Source organism: Pecten maximus, chromosome 19, assembly GCF_902652985.1.
Source record: "Pecten maximus chromosome 19, xPecMax1.1, whole genome shotgun sequence".
NCBI lineage: Eukaryota > Metazoa > Mollusca > Bivalvia > Pectinida > Pectinidae > Pecten > Pecten maximus.
In genome coordinates this window covers 27,657,714-27,673,051 of record NC_047033.1, presented here as the reverse complement: position 1 = coordinate 27,673,051, position 15,338 = coordinate 27,657,714, and the positions used below count along the sequence as shown (strand labels likewise).

General features: G+C 38.7%; 1 protein-coding gene across 1 annotated transcript; it reads left to right on the top strand.

Moving 5' to 3' along the window:
* Window positions 1-1,249: 1,249 nt before the first annotated feature.
* Window positions 1,250-2,422, top strand: LOC117317498 (tripartite motif-containing protein 3-like). Its single transcript, XM_033872310.1, has one exon. The coding sequence runs from the start codon at window positions 1,250-1,252 to the stop codon at window positions 2,420-2,422; it is 1,173 nt and encodes a 390-aa protein (XP_033728201.1).
* The last annotated feature ends 12,916 nt before the right edge of the window (window positions 2,423-15,338 follow it).

Here is a 15,338-nt window from a genome sequence, read left to right as displayed (position 1 = left end):
AATGCAAAATGATGTTACTTAGGATTCGGAGCTATGTTGGAATTAAAATGTTTTAATTCCCCAACAAAAGATTTCAAACCTGTCATTTGTACTGCAATTCAACGTAAATGGTAGCAACTCTGACCCTCGTACAACCGAAGCTTAAAACATCTATTCCAAGTCGGAAAGATCGTAGAGAGAAAGTTTTCTCTTACCCTGGACAGGGATATCCGCAGTTTTACCGGGGTGAGATTTTCTTATTTCACCCTAGGGAAAAGACAGACTACACGTGCTCTTTGAACGTGCCCTTGTGATAGGGTGACGTCACTATGACCTGGCACGGAACGTTTGAATGTTAAATATCAATATAATTCACAAAATAAAATAAAATCAGTATTAATTATCAGAGTTAACTGAGTGCTTGGTGTTCTTTTTGACAAGCTAATCGGAACTTTATTTTGTATAAAATCAACACCGTAAGGTGTAAAGCGTCTGCTGTAGCCTTATCACAACAGTCATCCACCGTCCACATGTTTTTGTTTACAAACGTTTGGATTTGGTTCACACAACGATTGGAAAACAGGGTAAGAGAAAAATTATCTTTCACCCCTTTCTGGGATGAGATAGGGGGATCGCAACCCGAAGGGGGCGATTGTTAATTTTCCAAACGCGAAGCTTGCCGAGTGTTTGGGAATTTACAATCTCCCCCCGCTGCAAAATATCATGCCATACCTATTTTCCTGCCCATACGTTAATGTTCATTCGCTTTTACAGCGTTGTCTTCTAGAGACAGGAGTAGCTTAGACAGTTAGAGCGCCGGCCATGTAACATCAGGTGATGGGGCCACAATAGCGCAGTTGGCTAGAGCGCCAGCCACATAATCTCAAGTTAGAATTCGGATCTCCCTTCCATGCCGGTTTTTGTGTTTCTTGGGAATCTGAGAAACGGGTCGGTCTGTGATATCGTGCGCTATTACACTAATTGCTCTGATGACCTGCGATGGGCCTCCCGTTTGTTTTTGAGTGAAGTAGTCACAAACTACTACAAACAGACCAGGCCTCAAAAGGGTCATGGCTATTCACGGGGCGATAAACTCAGCAAACAAACAGGCATTTTCACCTGTAGGCTTCCCCGGTTTATCACATGTCCAACTGTAGAGGTTTTTTTTGTAATTAATTTACATAATCAGTAATTAGACTTAATTGGATGATAGTACATTGTATATGGTATTGTATCTTTCAGACATCTCTGTCCACACCTCAGGTACACTATGGCAACATTGGCAAGTCAAAAATGTTTCCGCACGAAAGGTCAGACAACCTGTGGTCACCACAAAAGGAGAACACTTGAATTTTATTGTGAAAAATGTCAGGAACTGGTTTGTCCTAAATGTTTTTCTTCCATTCACAAAGGCCATCTTGTTTGTGAGCTCAGTGAAATCACATTCCAGAAGAAGCAAGATATCAAGAACTTTATTGACAGAATAGAACTAAAAGACCTGATACAAATTGGGAAATGCACCACCTCTACTGATACAATCCTTGAGGAAAATAACAGCAATTTTGAGAAGCTTTCCCAAGAACTGATAATACAGACGGAAAAATTAAAACAAGACCTTGACATGCTTACAGCAAAGACACTCTCTATTTATCATAAAATGAGAGAGGACAATGCCAAGATTATACAAAAATACAAAGAGGACCTGGAGATGTACGACAAGCAACTCAAACAACAAATACAGGAATGTAAGACAGTACTCCAGCGTGGCTCTCACATAGAAATCTACGATACAGAATGTGAAATAGATACCCTAATACATCTTCCTGTTCAACCTGTTTTAGGAACTGCCAGCTTCACTCCAAACAAACATCCTCAGCATCACCTTGAACTGACCTTGGGCGAAGTTATCATCTCAAGTCAAATCCTAACATTAACAGACCAGTGTCGGTCACTGTCAACATCAGATGACAAGGGACAATCATCTACAGGACAACGGCCAGAAGGGAAAAAAGCAATGACAAGGAACAAACTACTGTCAGAGACCAAGGTGGTGGAGGAGTGGGAGTCTCCGTGTTACATTAGTTCTATATGCCCCACAACTGATGGACAGGCCTGGACCAGTAAGTACAGTAACAAATTAACTCTACTGGACAGGAAGGGCAAAGTAATACAGAAGGTCACACACAAGGTTGAGGTCAAGGACATCAGTCTGTCACCCACAATACACAGACTGTGGGTCTGTGACAAAGAAAACAACATACTGGAGCTTGTAACAGGACGACTATGTCTAGGAACACGAGCTCGACTAACACGCCGATTCAGAACCAATGAGGAACCCAGGTGTATATGTGTTACAGCCAGTAACCATGTCATTGTCGGGGATGGCCAAACACATTTCCAAATTTACCACACAAGGTCAGATGGTGCTCACTACAATGGCTGAAGGGACAATGGGAAACCATTAGTGTGTACACCAGAAAGGATCACAGAGTGTCATGTCACACACAATGTCGCAGTGATTGATTTCAGTGATAAAAGTGACGGCGGTGAGGGAACCAAACATGTGGTTGTCATGGATACTGACTTCAAGGAACTGTTTGTCTACAGAGGTGACATCTTCAGTACATATCAACAAACAAGACAAGCAGTACGTGAACCATTTCACCCCCAGGGTGTGGTGTATGATAGTGCAGGGAACCTCATCATAGGGGACTATAACAACCATATGGTTCTACTCCTCATTGGAGAGGCTGAGTTACTCAGGATTATACACACAGCCATACCTCCGACATGGACTGTAGGTGTAGACAGTGAGGATATCCTATGGGCAGCGTTTGGAAATTGGGGTAGTGATATCAAAGTACTGCAGTACAGCAGTATATGACAGCTGTAATAAAACTACTACAGTGCAGCAGTACGTGACAGCTGAGATCAAACTACCACGGTGCAGCAGTACGATGAGCTGTGATAAACTACTACAGTAAAGCAGTTAACTACTTCCGTACAGTATGTGACAGCTGTGATAAAGTATTACAGTACAGCAGTATGTGACAGCTGTGATAAAACAACTACAGTACAGCAGTATATGACAGCTATGATAAACTACTACAGTACAGCAGTATGTGACAGCTGTGATAAACTACTACAGTATAGCAGTATGTGACAGCTGTGATAAAACTACTACAGTACAGCAGTATGTAACAGCTGTGATAAACTACTACAGTATAGCAGTATGTTACAGCTGTGATAAAACTACTACAGTACAGCAGTATGTGACAGCTGTGATAAAACTACTCCAGTACAGCAGAATGTGACAGCTGTGATAAAACTACTACAGTACAGCAGTATGTGACAGCTATGATAATACTATCACAGTACAGCAGTATGTCACAGCTGTGATACACTACTACAGTACAGCAGTATGTCACAGCTGTGATAAAACTACTACAGTACAGCAGTATGTGACAGCTAAGATAAAACTACTAGAGTACAGCAGTATGTGACAGTTTTTATAAAGTATTACAGTACAGCAGTATGTGACAGCTTGTATAAAACTACTACAGTACAGCAGTATGTGACAGCTGTGACAAAACTACTACAGAACAGCAGCATGTGACAGCTATGATAAAGTATTACAGTACAGCAGTATGTGACAGCTTTTATAAAACTATCACATTACAGCAGTATGTGACAGCTAAGATCAAACTACTTGAGTACAGCAGAATGTGACATCTATGATAAAGTATTAGAGTACAGCAGTATGTGACAGCTTTTATAAAACTACTACAGTACAGCAGTATGTGACAGCTATTATCAAACTATTACAGTACAGCAGTATGTGAGAGCTATGATAAAGTATTACAGGACAGCAGTATGTGACAGCTGTGATAAACTACTACAGTACAGCAGTATGTGACAGCTGTGATAAACTACTACAGTACAGCAGTATGTGACAGCTGTGATAAACTACATTACAGCAGTATGTGACAGCTGTGATAAACTATTACAGTACAGCAGTATGTGACAGCTGTGATAAAACTACTACAGTATAGCAGTATGTGATAGCTATGATAAACTACTACAGTTCAGCAGTATATGACAGCTTTTAAAAAACTACTACAGAACAGCAGTATGTGACAGCTAAGATAAAGTGTTACAGTACAGCAGTATGTGACAGCTGTGATAAACTACTACAGTACATCAGTATATGACAGCTGTGATAAAACTTTTACAGTACAGCAGTATATGACAGTTGTGATAAAACTACTATAGTTCAGCAGTATGTGACAGCTAAGATAAAGTGTTACAGTACAGCAGTATGTGACAGCTGTGATAAAGTATTACAGTACAGCAGTATGTGACAGCTGTGATGAACTACTACAGTACAGCAGCATGTGACAGCTATGATAAACTACTACAGTACAGCAGTATGTGACAGCTGTGATGAACTACTACAGTACAGCAGCATGTGACAGCTATGATAAAGTATTACAGTACAGCAGTATGTGACAGCTATGATAAAGTATTACAGTTCATCAGTATATGACAGCTTTTATAAAACTACTACAGTACAGCAGAATGTGACAGCTGTGTCAAAACTACTACAGTACAGCAGTATGTGACAGCTGTGATAAACTACTACAGTAGAGCAGTATGTGACAGCTATGATAAAGTATTACAGTACAGCAGTATGTGACAGCTTTTATAAAACTACTAGAGTACAGCAGTATGTGACAGCTGTGCTAAACTATTATAGTACATCAGTATGTATCAGCTGTGATAAACAACTACAGTACAGCAGTGTGTGGCAGTTGAGATAAAACTACTACTGTACAGCAGTATTTGACACCTAAGATAAAACTAATACAGTACAGCAGTATGTGACAGCTGTGATAAACTATTACAGTACAGCAGTATGTGACAGCTAAGATAAAACTACTATAGTTCGGCAGTATGTGACAGCTGTGATCAATTTATTACAGTACAGAAGTGTATTACAGCTGTGATCAAACTATTACTGTACAACAGTATGTGACAGCTGTTATAAACTACAGTACAGCAGTATGTGACAGCTGTGATAAACTACTACAGTATAGCAGTATGTGACAGCTATGATAAATTATTACAGAACATCTTTATGTGACAGCTGTGATAAATTATTACAGTACAGCAGTATGTGACAGCTGAGATAAACTACTACAGTACAGCAGTATGTGACAGCTAAGATAAAACTACTAGAGTACAGCAGTATGTGACAGCTTTTATAAAACTACTACAGTACAGCAGTATGTGACAGCTGTGATAAACTACTACAGTACAGCAGTATGTGACAGCTATTATCAAACTATTACAGTACAGCAGTATATGACAGCTGAGATAAACTAATACAGTACAGCAGTATGTGACAGCTGTGAAAAACTACTACCGTGCCGCAGTATGTGACAGCTGTGATAAACTACTGTACAGCAGTATGTGACAGCTGTGATAAAACTACTACTGTACAGCAGTATGTGACAGCTGTGATAAAACTATTACAGTACAGCAATATGTGACTACTGTTATAAACTACTGCAGTACAGCAGTATGTTACAGTTCTGATACAGTTGTGTATAATAGTTGTCATACAGTAGTGTATGCTAGTTGGGACACAGAAGTGTCTGCCATCAGGGTCCCTGAATGTAAAGCTAAATATGGTTCAAACTGTTTGATTTGTTATTATGTATATTGCAAGTAGAATGTGAATATTTCTTTAACGTTTTAGTCTTATCCTGTTTTTGATCTAGAAGAAATACTTAGAAATCAGACCAGAAGTGTAGAGAAAACTTAGCGTAGGGTATCACCAGCCTTCTCTAAAAGACTAATGAATGCTCCCGTATCCCAAAACCCAAACAATAATGATGGTTAAGATGAATTATTCGAGATAAAGAATGGTGTTGATGTCCAATAATGTTTTCAACCGTTTAAATAGAGGGCTTACGACCTAAGTTCCCACCTGAAGGTGTTTTTATGCACAATACGTCCAATTGTACAGGTTTCGAGTATTTCATTGCTCATGTGATTAGTGAGTGCCTTAAAATGGATCAGTCCGCTTTTGGGGAAAGTTGTAGAAATGCAACTTCCCAAACTGATTACTAGTATGCTATTATTTACAAGCCATTAAACCCCTCTTGTCTTGTTCGGGTTATGGCCACGTTAGGTTCGACAAAGGAACCACAAACCTACATTGGATGTGTATTTCAATACTGTGCGTTCTGTACTACCCTACGGTTTAGGTGGAAGACATCACCATATATCTATCGGACTCTATGTATGCAGGTAGAATCTTACATGTGAGGATCCTCCCACAATCATCCACGGCGTGACTTTTATTGTGTACTAGAGTTACTTACTAGACATGTCTATACTTTGTCTCCCCGCAAATTTGGCTTTTGTTCTCCCCCAAGAGAAGAAACAGTATTTCAGCGTGCTTAAGGGGTCGGTTTGCTACCGCAGGACGCAAGGCATATTTTCCTGCAAACCTTCAAACGTTTCACGGAAAATGTACGTCAATGAATCTTTCTTTTCCATCAGCAAAGTTAAGCGCAAGAGAAGTGAGTAGGTGAATTTGAATTTCCAGTATGAGCAGCAGGTAGCAAACAGCCTCAAAGAGGTACTAGTTTACTAGTGTGTTCTTGACGCTTGGGAGGGATGTTACTTTGCGTCCCGAACACCATAACAAAGTATTACTTGCCACATATGGCTCACTGTACAGATATGATGTGGCATTTCCATCAAGGGAAGAGCTGAAGCATTGAATCATATCATAAAAGTCAATACTCGAGTTCATTTTCCTGCATAACATTGACCTCAAATTTCAGCGGATATCCCCTTCTCGTGTTTTCCCGAGATCATGCTTGGAGATGAGGCTTGGCGTGTTGTAGACGAAAGTGTAGGCCCTAATTCAATGGATCTAATGTCCTTGGATTCTAATGTTATAAAGGACCGGACGTTCTTCCACCAACCCCAATGATTGCCTGAATTAATGTATTTGAACAGATCCTTAACTCACTTGAAAATGTGTAAATATCCTCTTTCCATTTGCAGTAATTTCCCCCACTTCTTAAATGCAGTACCTGTAGGAACATAATTGATTTAGATGTGCTATTGGTTTTCGAGATTTCCATCCTATGACAGTGTTTATGTCTCTAATGTCTACATGTCCGAGTCAGTTGTATACGGACTCCTTTGGGAGGAGGGCATTTTAGGGTATCCCTCCACGTAGGGTTACGTTTGGATGAATAAGGACTGTGGTTGCCCATGAGAAGTCACCGCTTATGTTTCTGTTGTTGTGTGTACTTGAAGTTGACTTGGAGGTTATTGACCAGGGGATTCTAAGAGTACATCCTCTTACAAGAAAAAGGATAAGCTTGGAAAATAGTTTAAAGATGTTTCTGAGATCCCTGTTTGAGAAGCCTGTAATTCTTGAAATGGGACCTTTCTGATGTGTGTGGGGTTTTTGGTATGACTCTAAAGGTAAAACACAAACTCTCTCTCAGTCCTGTCTAAACGTTTTCAAATATGTAACATTTTCATATGAATATCCCAAAGGTGCTGCTATCACTGTTCTGTCAGTTTTATTGTGTAACTGACAAATATCTTTGAACTGGCAGAGAGGGGTAAATGTTGAGATGAGTAAGCCATAAGTAGTCCAGTATTATCCAACATTGTGAGAGCTTACATGAAGAGTGTGAAAGTGAAACAAGGAAAAGCACGGCTTCCTCCTCTACAATCAAAACCTAAGTCCGTATATTGCAACACACAATTAGTAAAAATCATAAGGTAGGGTAGTTTTTGGTTGGTATTGGTAGGTTTAGTCCATGTATCATGTTTTAGTTAAGACCTAATGTTTAATGATTTAGTTTTGATTTAAACGTCTAGAGAAAACAGGTATTATCATATTGAGTTATTTTGTTAATGCAGCACTTAATAATTTTGTCCTTATACTGTTTTCCTAATTCATGAAAAATTTCAATTTTGACAATAAAGAGAATCAAATGTATTTTGGAAATGTGAGGGATTTTTTATTGAGTATTGGGAGAGATGAGCCCAATCAGTGTCTAATACACAGGCATATCTACCACAGTACAGGTATGTCTTATTACCTAATACACAGGTATATCTACCCACAGTACAGGTATGTCTTATTACCTAATACACATGTATATCTACCCACAGTACAGGTATGTCGTATTAGCCAATACTAAGGTGTATCTAACCACAGTACAGGTATGTCTCATTACCCAATACACAGGTATATCTACCCACAGTACAGGTATGTCTTATTACCTAATACACAGGTATATCTACCCTCAAAACAAGTATGTCATATTGTAATACATGCGTATATCTAACCAAGATACAGGTCTTCTAACAGTCAAATGCAAATGTATATCTGCCCACAGCACATTCTTGAGTTATTACCCAGTAGGCACATTTCCTCGCATAGAAAAGGTATGTCTAAATATCCAAAACACGGATGTATATACCCATTTTACTTACTTCACTGTTACCAAATACACGGGTGCATATACCAATTTTACTTACTCTACTGTTACCAGATACACAAGTGTGTCGAATCACTTTGGTCCCTCTGGCTATTGCCCAATGTACAGGTTTATTTAACCAAAGTAGCGGTTTTCATTATTATCCAAATAGTTAAACTCCAGTTACGTTAATCGCTACCTTAACGGTCTACTGCACAATCTACACATTTTGTAGCACTGTTGGCAAGATTACATGATCGAAAATGAATATTTTCTGCATACGTCGGTCTGCACAATACAACAGTGGCCGGTTAAGTTGACCTAAATTGGCCGAGTAGGTCTAGACGATACCGGCTGGGAGATCTACACATTCTGTCGATCAAGGCGTAGATTATTTTCTCCGTCTCAAGGAGCCCCATCGCCATTCACTAAATACACCTACTTCTCAGTTTTCTCCAACTCAAGCCAAATAATAATTCTCTCTTACCCCGACCCATCCAGTCACCAGATTTTCGCCGTTCTGATGCTCAATCGCATGAAGTTCCATTCCGCCGCTCCAATTCAACCCGTCTTTGAAAGTTTCCACAACCGTCTTAGAAGTTCACCTGCTTTTACCCTTCAGAGGTCTCCATTTCTGCCCATATCTGATTCTAAGAAGCTCCATTCCCTCTCTTCCGTCTTTCCTCACCTATTCCTCTATTGCCCTTCTCTTCTCAACCTCATCCTATATAGTCAATGTTTTTGCCTCATCCTAAAAATCCATCTATTTTATCCCGAATATGTCATCCAAAATCTTGCTACAACCTATCCCTTCCAGAAGTCTTCGGCACTTTCCCCAACTTGTCTTGCAATATCACATTTCACTCCCAAATCCTTCCCAACAGTACCCCATTTCCTTTCCCATCCCTTTATCAGAAATAGCCTTCTTCCGCCCCAACCCCTACCTTGTACTCAAATCTCCACGTCCGCCGCTGACAACCAATTTTATCCTCACACATCTCTTCCCAACTCGCCTTGCTATTAGTACCTCAGACACTCTATACAAATTTTTTTTCAGTCACCGGAAGGGCCCCTTCATTCCCATTTTAACTGCGTCCTCATAACTCCCCGCCTCGTCATTGAAACTCCCGTTTCTGTTTACATACATTCCCCACAGTTCCCATTCATTCCCCCCCTTTTTCCTACCCTTCCAATATTCCAAAATTCCTTCCTCCCCTCATTCCTCATAAGTATACCTGGTAAATATATGTATAGTTTAAGTATGTCATTATCATAATACACAGGTGTATCTGGCAACAGTTCAGTTATGTGTTTTTTCCAAATACACAGGTACATAAGTCTCCAGTACAGATATGTAATGTAATCAAATACACTTGTGTATCGCACCAAAGTGTATGGTTTCGTTGTTACCCAAACATTTGTTATATGTGATACACACACAAGATGGATATATCCATATATATATATATATAAACATCAGATACTAACTGAATGATTAAATACAGGTATTTAAACCCCGATGACGTTAATCACTACCTTCACGGTGTATTGCGCAATCTGCTGCTTTGTTATCACTGTTGCAAAGGTTACACGATCGGTAACTGATATTTCTGTATACGTCGGTCTGCACAATACAACTGTGGTCGGGTTAGTTTACCTAAAGTGGGTGGGTAGGTCTAGACGATACCGGCTGGGAGATCTACACATTCTGTCGATCAAGGTGTAGATAGTTTAGAAACCTGAATTAACAATTACAATATCGGACATTTAACTGGTGTTTCATTGTAGTGTAAAGTGTTATAAAGGAAATTATTTAAAATACAAATAGAGTTGTATAAATTTTGAGATGCACGGCATTGTTATTATAAACAATGAAAAGAGGCGTGGTCCCTCGATGTTGACATTTTGAGGTTATAACAAAACGCATAGATTCGTCGTGACTGATGTTTATTGATCTACAGGTAAATATGTTCGTAAATTTATGTATTTCGTATCACAATGTACTGACAATTAGGTTAAGTCGCATAATGTTATAGTCAATAGGGAAAATATCTTCGTGTACACTAACCGTCCAACGCGTCCTCTCCTTTTCCGAAACCCATTGTTGTTCCTTCCTCTAGATGTCAAAATATCTTCAAAAGCAAAACCTTAATTATGCTTACCCTGTCTTTAATCCCCACCCGTCCCCAGAAGGGTTTCTCCCCTTATTTTCTCCGTCTCTAGAATCCCTATCTCCATTCACTAAAACCACCTACTTCTCAGTTTTCTCCAACTCAGGCCAAATAATAATTCTCTCCCACCCCGACCAACCCAGTCATCAGATTTTTGCCGTTCCGATGCTCATTCACCATAAGTTCCATTCCGCCGCTCCAATCCAACACCGTCTTTGAAAGTTTCCACAACCGTCTTAAAAGTTCACCTGCTTTTTACCCTTCAGAGGTCTGCCCTTTCCGCCCATATCTGATTCTAAGAAGCTCCATTCCCTCTCTTCCGTCTTTCCTCACCTATTCCTCTATTGCCCTTCTCTTCTCAACCTCATCCTATATAGTCAATGTTTTTGCCTCATCCTAAAAATCCATCTATTTTATCCCGAATATGTCATCCAAAATCTTGCTACAACCTATCCCTTTCAGAAGTCTTCGGCACTTTCCCCAACTTATCCTGCAATGTCACATTACACTCCCAAATCCTTCCAAACAATACTTCATTTCCTTTCCCATCCCTTTCTCAGAAATAGCCTTCTTCCGCCCCAACCCCTACCTTGTACTCGAATCTCCACGTCCACCGCTGATAGCCAATTTTATCCTCAGACATCCTTTCCTAACTCGCCTTGCTATTAGTACCTCAGACACTCTATACAACCTTTTTTCCAGTCACCGGAAGTACCCCTCCATTCCCATTTTCACTGTGTCCTCATAACTTTCCGTTTCGTCATTGAAACTCCCGTTCCTGTTCACATACAGTCCTCAGTTCCCATTCATTCCCCCTTTTTTCCTACACTTCCCATATTCGGAAATTCCTTCTTTCCCTCATTCCTCATCAGTATCCCTGGTCGATATATTCATAGTTTAAGTATGTCTCATTATAATAGACAGGTGCATCTGTCAAAAGTACAGGTATGTCTTGTAACCGAATAATCAGGAATATCTACCTACAGTACAGGTATGTATATGTATTACCTTACACACAAGTATATCTGCCTACAGTACAGGTATGTCTTATAACCGAATGCACAGGTATATCTACCTAAAGCACATGTATGTGATTTTACCCAATACACAGGTATATATCTGTCTACAGTACATGTATGTAATATAACCAAAAACATTTGTGTATCGCACCAAAGTAAGGTTTCGTTGTTACCCCAAAATATGTTACATGTGATATACACACAAGATGGATATATCCACGATAGAGTACCTAATACAAAAATTATAAGATACTAACTAACAGATTAAATACAGGTATTTAAATCCCATTGACGTTAATCACTACCTTCACGGTTTGTTGCACAATTTTCTGCTTTGTTATCACTGTTGCAAAGGTTACACGATCGGTAACTGATATTTTCTGTGTACGTCTGTATCAACAATGCAACGATGGCAAGGTAACTTTACAGAAACTGGTTGGGTAGGCCAAGTGGTCGATATGTCTACATATTCTGGCTGGGTAAGCGTGCAGAATTTAGAAATCTGAATTAACAATTATAATCGGACATTTAACAATTATCTATGATTATTATCTTACTCAAAAAATGTATTGTAAAACTAGGAGGAGTATTGAGAACAAAGAGTAACAGGAATGTTCAATACGTCGATCGTCGAAAAGCGATTTGAAAAAGGAAATGTGCTTCTCACCTGTGTAACTGTGTTTTAAACATATATTTACCCAAATTGTATTCCATGGATCTATTTACACATACACACATATACACACACAAACATCCACACATACACAAACAACCACGCACACACACACACACGCGCATCATCGATTTCTTTATACGTCCCCGATTTCAATAAAAATGATAATTCTATTTTTTGTTTAAACACCAACTCTGAATCAATTTCCATCTTGACACAGATGTATCTACCCACAGTACAGGTATGTCTTATAACCCAATACATAGTTGTATCTACCCACAGTACAGGTATGTCTTATAACCCAATATACAGGTGTATCTACTCACAGTACAGGTATATTTACCCGCAGTAGAGGTATTCTTATAACCCAATACACCGGTATATCTACATACCGTACAGGTATGTATTATTACCCAGTACACATGTATATTACCCACAGTACAGATATGTCTTATAACCTAATTCACAGGTATATTACCCACAGTACAGGAACGCTTATGACCAAGTACACATGTGTATCTATCCACAGTACAGGTATATCTACCCACTGTTTTCCCAAAGTTTGAGAATCTCTGAGTTCCCAATCCACAAGTGTAAATACCCACTTAACTTGCGTTTGGTATTACCGAATACACGGGAGTATCTACCCACTTAACTTACGTTTAGTATTACCGAATACACGGGAGTATCTATGCAAAGTACATACTTTCATAATCATCAAAAAAAATCTCCATTGACGTTAATCGCTACCTTAACGGCCTAGTGCACAATCTACGTCTTTGATAACTATGGTGGCAAGGTTACATTTCCTGTTATGAATATTTTCCGTATACGCCCATCTGGTCGGGTAAGTTTACCTAAAGTGGCCGAGCAGGTGCTATGCTACAACAACACCAATCAATACGATTTAAGAATGCAGTTTAACGAAAAACGGCTTGCTGCGTATAAGGCTCCAACTTTTACCTTGTCAAACCATTCGTAATCGTAGCTTTGATCGGCTGTTATGGCAACGTTGATGTCGGTTTTACCTATGGTAAATCTACAAATTCATATTTATAATCGAAAACCTTCTACAGGATACATAATGCTTCTGTAAATCATCTACAAATTTTATTTGAATTAATAATGATTCATTACATATTCGTATATCAACGTTTGTTCGTTTCTTTGCCGACAAAATACTGAAGAGTTCCAATATCAAAACATGGACATTGACACTTTGTCTATAAATCTTGCCAGCGCATCTCATTTCCCAAAATCAGTGCTTCTGAAACAGAAAAGAACGTGATAGTATTTGTTAGAGAGCATTGCAAAATGCTGTACAGTCTTACAAAAATCAATCATAAACTCAACATTAACCCATATGCGTAACAATTACAAGCGGACATTACACTTGTATTTCATTGTTATTAAACGTGTTAGAAAGGAAACGATTTAATAATACAAACATATTGACCTGCACTTTAATGTGTACGTCCTGGGGATATAAACAATGAAAAGAGGCGTGGTCACTCGATGTTGACATACTGGTGCAGGAGCTAACGACAAACGTTATCCTGCTTTGTCCATGTTACTTTTCAACAGCTTGATACATCACAACGAGGATGTATAATTATATTAATTGTTATAGTCCCTGATCTCAATTAACAGGATAATTATGTCATTTCAAAACATAAGAACTCTGAATCAATTCACATTTCGATAAATAGCAAAAGTACACTCATATCCTCAAACCAATATATGAGTGTATCTATCAGCAGGACAGGTATGTTCTATTAACAAATACACATGTGTCTCTACCGACAGTACAGGTATGTCGTATTATTAAGATATTCGTCGTCTATCGATCTGGTGACGATTGTCTCTCTTGCTCTGGTATATCAAATAGACTTAGCATTGTCAATATGACCACACTTCTTCCCATACCGATAAACAGTCCTTAACAAAGTGACTTTGACTCTAAACCAATATCTGACTCCTCAGTGTATCTCCTTATATCTCAATAGGATAAGTGTCTGCCTCTCCTTGCAAAATTAACGCTAAATTACCTTGTCTATAGACAATCATTTGTTTCTCCAAAAGTAGCATTTACACATTTTAAGAACTGATATCGTCAAACCTCAAAAATCTAGCAAAAAAATCCATATCACAATCAAAGACAAATCACCACATCTTTTGTACAATCATACTTTTTACATAAACAAAAAAAAATGTCCTAAAGTTATATTTATCACAGACCTATTGTTTTGTCTTTGAGCTGATTTGAATAAAATAGACACACAAAGATTCTGTAGGACCTTTGAATGTACTTCTTGTTTGAAGAATCTTCCTCAATTTCAACAGATTTCCAAAATTACCATTATTGTCATTGCTTTTCGTCACAGTGCAAGATCCATATATTCTGGTTTTTTTTGGGTTTTTTTTTTGACAAATGACATACACATACCATTTTTAGGCCAAAAAGGAGTTTTCAACATTGGAATTAGCAGAGTTTCTCGCTTTATCTATGATAAATTTGTACACTGTTTAACAAATTATTCTAGTTGGTTCCACCCACCAGATGGTCTCGTGACCCCATGGCTGTTTGAAATAATAACACCATTTCTGCCTGGCATCCACTATCTGGAAGTAAATCCCTAACATTTTGCATTTGAATTATTAACAAACCTATCAACAGAATGCTTTCCCTAATCTGTATATAACTCTCTGTAAACATATCCCTCTATACATCAACCATTACTATACCCATACCTGCTAAGGTGATCTTCATTGTTATTTCTAGAAATCCATACAGTGTCTACATTGATAAAATTTCTCAGACATGAATCATTGATACATGGTGATATCTCTTGCAACTCCTAATTTTTGCTGCCTTTCTCTATAATGCTAACCACATTTTTGTGGTCTTTGTACCGTTGTACACTTTGTCAAGACATGTTTTTTTAGACCGTTATACTTTATTTACAGTCTCGAG